This window comes from Coturnix japonica, chromosome 5 (genome assembly GCF_054131305.1).
Source record: "Coturnix japonica strain WE chromosome 5, WE-NBRP24, whole genome shotgun sequence".
Classification (NCBI taxonomy): Eukaryota; Metazoa; Chordata; class Aves; order Galliformes; family Phasianidae; genus Coturnix; species Coturnix japonica.
Window position 1 is genome coordinate 9697353 of NC_140667.1, and position 7446 is coordinate 9704798.

A 7446-nucleotide genomic window follows, 5' to 3' on the forward strand; every position below is an offset into this window, starting at 1 on the left:
GATTTACCATAAAAATAAAAAAGAGAAAGGAAGTCCCTTTTTGTCTTTGCTGGCTGAGGGATACAATTATACAGTCTGGCCCTCTAATTAAAGTGACTGGGTAGGGAGAGCAGGTAGCTCTGTTTGGAAGGGAAGACAGTGCAAGGACTGGTTTCAATACCAGAAGCTCTTATGAATGCAGGCACTCAGGAAATATATTATGACCCCACAGAGGAGTGTGAGAGGTGGTGTTTCAGTGGGTTTTTTTTTGTTGTTTTTTTTTTTTTTTTGCGGTTTTAGGCTTGTATAGCTGCAACCCAAAGTTGTTGTTCAGCCATTATGCATAATAATAATGTCAGTACGTAGAAAATGTGATCAGTGAAATGATACAGATTGTAAAACTGACCAAGTTCAGGGTAATTCAACAGGCTTTATTCCATTTCGCTATTAGAACAATACATCCATTAACTTCAGCTGTCTAATACATTAAGTCAATAAATGGCTGTTATATTAACAGAACATAATTAAAAGACAACAATAATGCTCTGAGGCAGCATCCAAAGAAGGGCACAAACTCATTCCATTCAACTTAGCTGAAAGGGAGCATTTGCAAGGTGTGGTCAGCTTCTTTTCCCAGGCAGCTTTTCTGCTTGTTAGGTCAAAAGAAGCACAGGCTGAAGATGAAAAAAAAACTCACTCTAAGGAAGGCTGAGATATCAGAACAGGCTTCCTCGAGGCAGCAGTCACAGCCCAGGGCTGACCCACTTCACAAAGCGCTTGGATGCAGCTCTCATCTTGAACAGTTGAAGTCAGGGCAATCTCACATAGAAGTAGGAGTCGCATGTCCATTCTAAGCAGGTTGGCTTTCTGATTCTATAAACAAAAAGACATTTAATTAGTGAATTTGTTTATCCATAAAGTTTCTCTCAGTAATATACTTTTTAGACATCCCTATTTAAAATAGCACCCCATTCTGTTTATCTCAGAGAGCAACACCTCAATTGCCTACCACCATAATAAGGAATTAGTGAGTAAAATTACCCTGTAACTCATCAAAACTGTGCTGCAGTTTAGTCACTAGCGTTTGAGTTACATATGATGCTGCTTCCTTAAATTTCTCCCTTGAATTACCCACAAGTTTCACTTTAGTGGCAGCACCAATAGATCCTTAACTAATTGGAAGTGAAACCAATTATTAATTACATACTCACATAGAGATAGAAATGCTTTTGTGTAGTATATTCATGTATGGCGGAACCACAGTGCAGTTCTCTTACTTTTGTTAAAGAGCAAAATGCAGAGCATAATGCATTTCTATAGTTAAGTTTGTATAGTTAAAGTTAAGTCTCAGCATGTGACAAAGGTTCACAGGCACTAACTTCAATGTTGGACTTTAAGGGTCACGCATTGAAGCACTAGCTCAGTTTACCTAGTGAGAAAGCAGAGATTGTTCTCAGTGAGCTCCTTTGTTAAACAAAAAAAAAAACAACCAGGGTTTTTCTCTTTATTTATTTTAAAACAGGGCAGTCACTGAGCCATACTGAGCTCAAGAAACAATTCTATCTGGAAATACAGCTACAACACAAACACTGGCAACACAGTCAGCCATTACACTCTGCACAAAGCAAGTCTGATGCACAATATCTATGCCGTAAAAATATTTGTTATTGATTGAAGTCTCACTTTGTCTTTTACAGAGCATGCAGTGCCAAAGAGCCAATCACTTCAGGGATCATCCGTCTTCCTCTTCACATTCCCCAAGATGGAAACCTTCAGCAGCAAACAAGCGAGGCCAACGCACAGAAAGAGACCACACACCCACATCTTTGTGAGGTATGTAAGGAATTACTGTTTTAAGTTAGAGACAGACAGGTATCCACTCCACCACAAACCCTCAAGTGAGCTAAGCCTAGTCCTTCCCCTACAGGGCAGATAGTCTCAGGCATCTCAGATCCCACAGGCAACGCAGAACAGTAGCGCTCACATCAGAAATAATCCCAAAGAGCCTTCAGGAGCCAATAATTCTGCAAAAAGGAATTATCACTCACTTATCAAACCACAGAAATCAGCTTAGTTACCAGTATTTTAGAGGTAGGCATTGAAATAATAATAGAATTTTATCCTGAAGGCATCCTTTACAGTTTTGCTCTAGTAAGAAGATGAAGCAGGAGACAAGCTATTGAGGGAGAGCTAGCTTTTCACTATTTAAATCCAGATCTTTTTAAGTCCCCCATCTAGCAATTCAGCACATTGTACAGGGGGCACACTCTTACATACAAGTAGAGTGTACTGTATCTGCCCAAAGAGATAGCTTAATTTTTTATATATGTATAAATCAGTTGTCCTCAGAGAGCTCTCAGAACAGCTTTCACCAGCATTTCCATTTATTTCCCCATTTGGTTACATTTTTTCTTGCCAAGAGGAAATGACAATAAGGCCCTAGAGAACATAATAGCAGCTTCCCTCCTTCATAATCACTCAGCTTACTTAGAGTGTTGATACTGAAAACCACCCATAGCACACACAGGACTAACATATGTGGCAAGCAGCTCAGTCTAGCTCACCTCCAGCCACTTCCCCAAACCTTAGTAACCAGGAAATTCCCTGTACCCCGTAAGGTATAAAGCCAGAGCCATTCCAAAGACATCTTACCTGATGCTTGTAATAAAGTCATCTTCTTCAGCAGGATACAGAACCCAGCTTCTCTCTCCAGCTCATTCCTGCAGGACCAAGACCACCACCACCAAGGAGTCATCACCACCCAGGAGCCACTCCAAGTCCCACAGAAGACCCCTTCACCATGGAGGGGCCACCCCATCACAGTCCCACTCAGGGGGAGCCCCAACGGGAACAGGGGGACTTAGCCTCCCACCACACTCAGGGGGGCAGAGGGAGTCCCAGAGGGGGCAAGGGAGAGCCGAGGGAGGGCCTAAGGGGGCAGGGGAGGGCCGAGGGAGGGCTAAGGGGGAGGGTGGAGGGAGGGGCCCCAAGGGGGCAGGGGGAGGGTGGAGGGAGGGGCCCCAAGGGGGCAAGGGGAGGGTGGAGGGAGGGGCCCCAAGGGGGCAAGGGGAGGGTGGAGGGAGGGCCGAGGGAGGGGCCCCAAGGGGGCAGGGGAGGGGCCCCCAAGCGGGGCCCCAAAAAAAATGCCACTGACATGCCCACCCTCCCGCCAAAAAAAAAATATATCTCTTTAGAGATAGTGCAAAATCCGGCCTCCAGCACCATTACAAGGGGGAGAACACAACTCAGGCTGAGTCTAGACTCAGCCTGAGTTGTGTTCTCCCCCAGCAAAAAGAAAAACTTAGAAAATAAAAATTTAAAAAAAACTTAAACAACTTTATAAAAAAAACAAACTACAAAGTCACAAAAAAAAAACCCAAGAAAAACTACAAAAACCTAAGAAAAACCAAGTTACTAAAAAAACCAAAAAACCCAACAACTTACTAAGAAAAACCACAAAAAAAACCAACTACAAAAACACCAAGAACCAAAAACCAACTACAAAAACACCAAGAACCAAAAACCAACTACAAAAACACCAAGAACCAAAAACCAACTACAAAAACACCAAGAACCAAAAACCAACTACAAAAACACCAAGAACCAAAAACCAACTACAAAAACACCAAGAACCAAAAACCAACTACAAAAACACCAAGAACCAAAAACCAACTACAAAAACACCAAGAACCAAAAACCAACTACAAAAACACCAAGAACCAAAAACCAACTACAAAAACACCAAGAACCAAAAACCAACTACAAAAACACCAAGAACCAAAAACCAACTACAAAAACACCAAGAACTTAATTTAAAAAACCAAAACTACAAAACAAACTTACTAAAAAAAAACCTACTACAGAAAACCAATTGCTAACAAAAACCAACAAATTACTAAAAAACCAACTACTAAAAACCAACAACTTACTCAAAAACTAAGAAAAACCACAAAAAAGAGCTTTAAGAAACCAACTACGAAAAACCAACAAGTTACTAAAAAACCAACTACAGAAACCAACTACACAACTTAAAATAAAACCAACTTAAAGCCAAACCATCACGCTCAAAAAAAAAAAAAAAAACCAAAAAAAAACAAACCACATAATCCCCGGACAGCCAAAGGCAACACACCCCGAACGACTCAAAGACACCCACCTGACTCCACGCAGACGCATCCAGACCGTGCCGACTCTGCTCCTCAAACTGCTGCTGAGGGGATGCTGCCACAGCCGGGCCGCGGGGCTCGCTCGTCCTCGCTGCCGAATGCTCCGCTGCAGCGCTCAGCCTGGAATAAAAGCAGCAAAACGTGACATCCGGAACGTGCCGTCCCGACACCGTGCCGCCAAAGGAAGGGGACGCCTACCGGCCGCTGTCACGCCGCCTGTCCTTCTCACTCTCCCTGAAGGCTGCTCTCACTCGCGCTGTCCTTCCGTCCTCGCCCGCCTGGCCTGGAACAAAGACCGAAAACAACGGAACGCGAAGCTCTTCGATACTCGCTTCTGCCGGCTTCCTCGGCACGCCTGGGCTTAGCCCGTTACGATCCAGGGTAAAAGACGCTAAGGGGATACTTTATTGCTCTCTTCTGCTATCTCTGAGGTGCTTACCGTGAGGGCAGGGCTACTGACTACTCTCTTCTCACTGGTGACGAGATGACAAAAAAAGACCTCCCAAAAAAAGACCTCCGCTTGCCACGAGGTACCTTTAGGCTGGAAGACAAAAACCGCTACTTTACACAAAGGACAGTTCAACGCTGGAATAGGCTCCCAAGGGAGGTGGTTGACTCCACGCCCTGGGATCTGTTCGGAAGCCCTTTGGATGTGGTGCTCCAATAGAAGATACTTACTGCCTTGCGTCTTCCCGGTCTAATCCCAAACTTCACCGTATCGCCCGCGAGCCCTTCCTACACCGGGAATACGAGCTCCGGCAGCGCCTCGACTGGGGTGAGGCGCCCCGGGGCTCCCCTACTTCTTCCTTCATCCTCAGGCAGAGCTCAAGGAGTTCCGGAAAAGAACACGGCGGTCCGGTCGTGCGAGCCGTGCCGCCGCGTCTCCCTGATGGGAAAGAGATCGCGCTCCTCAAGTTACAAATAAAGGGCAGGGGGTGAAACTAAAAAGGCCGAAAGGCGGCCTGACAAGAGACCCCAGAACAAAGAGCTTACCGAGCGGCTTCTGAACGCTCACCGCTTCGGGCTGACGAGAAGCTCGGCCTGAAAGAGAAGAAAACTTGTTTCAGCAGCGCTTTGCGTTGCTGCACCCTCGCCTTCCCAGCCGCCCCGAGGCTGGAACAATACGGCCCCGTCTCGCTCGCTCCGAGAGAACCCGAAGCCCTCGATAAAAAGCCCGGAGGGGGCTGAAAGCGCCCCGGGACCCAGCTACGACTCGGAGAACGGAGCGGCGGCCCGCTCCGAAAACGGGACGGCAGCCGGGCGACGACGTTAACCCGGCTCCGAGAAACCGAGGGAGCTCCGCGCCGACCCCGGACGGAGCGCGGCGAGAGCCCGGCGGCCTCCCGCTGCGGGCGGACGGCCCCGAACGGCTCCCCGGAGCTCGTCGCGTCCGCGGTCCCGTTCCTACCTGAACGGCTCACCGGATCGGGCTCATCTTCACCGGGAAGCGTCCCACCGCAACCTGAAACAAAACGGCACAACACAAAGAGAACGTTACAAGAAAAATCCCAAACCCAAGGACCCGTTTCAAAAGCAGCCCATCGCGGTGCTCCGCAGCCCCAGCAGAGCCCAAACCTGACGAAGGAGCGGAGCCCACGCCGACGTCCGCACTCTATGAGATCCCGGAGCCGTCTGATGGCTCCCTGCGGCCTCGGGAGGAGCTTAAGAGCCGCTCGGGCCGGAACCCGCCCCCGGCCGCCAACGAGGCGCAGCTGAGCCCGGGCGGCCGCGGCCCCGCGGCACCTGGCGGTAGTTCCCTCGTTAGCGCCGGCCGGGGGCCTTGACAGCTCGACACGCGGACTGCAGATCTGATCTAAGGATTAAAACTGCACTTTAAAAAGAAAAAGAAAAAAGAAAATAAACAAAGATTTGTTGAAACAGTAAATACTTGGTATCTGACACAGAAAATGTGGCTGAAGGCAGCAGTGGAAACATGGGAGCGGGGATGTGACGGATTCCCCGGTGGGTCGGTGATGTGCCGGAGAAAATTCCTGTCAGGTACAATCTGAAGCGCAGCTTTGCGAGCTGTTCCGTACGGTGTCGCTTGGGATTACGCTCGTGTGTCACAAACACCAACTGCAATGCTTGTGGTGACATGTCAGTTATCTCCAGTTAAAGACACATGGACTCTGTACAGACTTCTGTCATCAAATTCACTTTCCGTGACATTTCGTTCTTAATTTAAACTCCTGAAAGTTGGACTCCGCTCATTTTCAGTTCTTACGACGGTAGAACTGTGAATGTTTTTATTGCACGCTGTCACACGTATATTTTACGTCGGATCCCGCTGAGGGCGCGCCATACCTTGCAAAGCTATTGCCGAACTACCTGTTACTTAGATCAAACCGGCCGTCTGCTCGGCTACGTTTCAGGGTGGGACTCGTGAGTTAATATACTGTATAAAGCAGTGCCGTCAGAGCGCTCTGTCACAGCTCTAAACGAACGGCCTGAGCGAACGGGGGTGCTCGGCGGAGGTGAACGAAGTGGGAGCAGGCGTACGGCTTCCGCGCCCCGCCCGGCTTGAGCGATCCGCGCTTTGTGAACTCGGCTGAGAAGGATCATGTAGTTCAACCCCCTGCCTGGCAGGGCCACCAAACATACACCTTTACTAGATCAGGTTGCCCAGGGCCCCGTCCAACCTGGTCTTGAACACCTCCAAGGACGGGGCATCCACAACCTCCCTGGCCGGGGCCGCGCTCTCTCGCTCCGTCAAAGTTTCTCTCTCACTACCTCGTCTTTTTAATTTGTTTCCGCCCACTACTGCAGGAATGCTTGGATCAAGTGTTATGCGGTAGCCAAAAGAACGCTATGGTGAGGCACGTGAGATACTGAGATGACTGCTCCCTCACGTCACAGATGTGCTGATAGAGTGGTCTTCCAGAGCTGCTGTGTAATTTATTTCTTACTCGGAGCTCAGGAAAGACAATTTGGGGCATATTATAGTAAAATATCACTTACATCTGCATGAAGCTTAAGCAAGACCGTAACGTTTTGAGTTCTCTAGATCTGTACTTATGAAACAAGCAGGAAAAAAGCTACAGCCTGAAGTGAGTGTGATGGACGATGCTGCTCGTGCGTAACTAGTGAATATCCCAGCGGTACGGAGACAGCATCTTTGTTCCACAGCCGCCACGCAGGGCGTGCGTGTATTTCCCCCCAGAAACTGAAAATGTCAGTAAAACAGGACTCGTGCTGATTCGGTAGTGCCCAAACTTCAACCCGACACAGGAAAACGGGAAACGGATTGCAAACGCCGGATGCTCTCAGCGAGTGGGATTTCAGATACGTTTTCAGCAGGGCT

At 48.2% G+C, this 7446-nt stretch overlaps 1 protein-coding gene across 1 annotated transcript; it reads right to left on the bottom strand.

Moving 5' to 3' along the window:
* Positions 1-389: 389 nt before the first annotated feature.
* LOC107314314 (uncharacterized) lies at positions 390-6707 on the bottom strand. Its single transcript, XM_085547898.1, has 9 exons — positions 6542-6707; positions 5139-5958; positions 4824-5031; positions 4585-4686; positions 4344-4428; positions 4136-4265; positions 2632-2699; positions 1663-2003; positions 390-852 (listed from the first exon to the last, which is right to left on the bottom strand). The coding sequence occupies exons 1-3, from the start codon at positions 6705-6707 to the stop codon at positions 4971-4973; spliced, it is 1047 nt and encodes a 348-aa protein (XP_085404024.1). The 3' UTR covers positions 390-852; positions 1663-2003; positions 2632-2699; positions 4136-4265; positions 4344-4428; positions 4585-4686; positions 4824-4970.
* Between the last annotated feature and the right edge of the window lie 739 nt (positions 6708-7446).

Excerpts from the sequence above, each read along its gene's own strand:
- LOC107314314 (XM_085547898.1), bottom strand. The coding sequence starts at position 6,707 with ATGATCCTTCTCAGCCGAGTTCACAAAGCGCGGATCGCTCAAGCCGGG. Across the intron at positions 5,959-6,541 it reads TGACGGCACTGCTTTATACA|ATCAGATCTGCAGTCCGCGT; the intron begins GTATATTAACTC and ends TTTAATCCTTAG. Across the intron at positions 5,032-5,138 it reads GAGCGTTCAGAAGCCGCTCG|GGAGACGCGGCGGCACGGCT; the intron begins GTAAGCTCTTTG and ends CTTTCCCATCAG.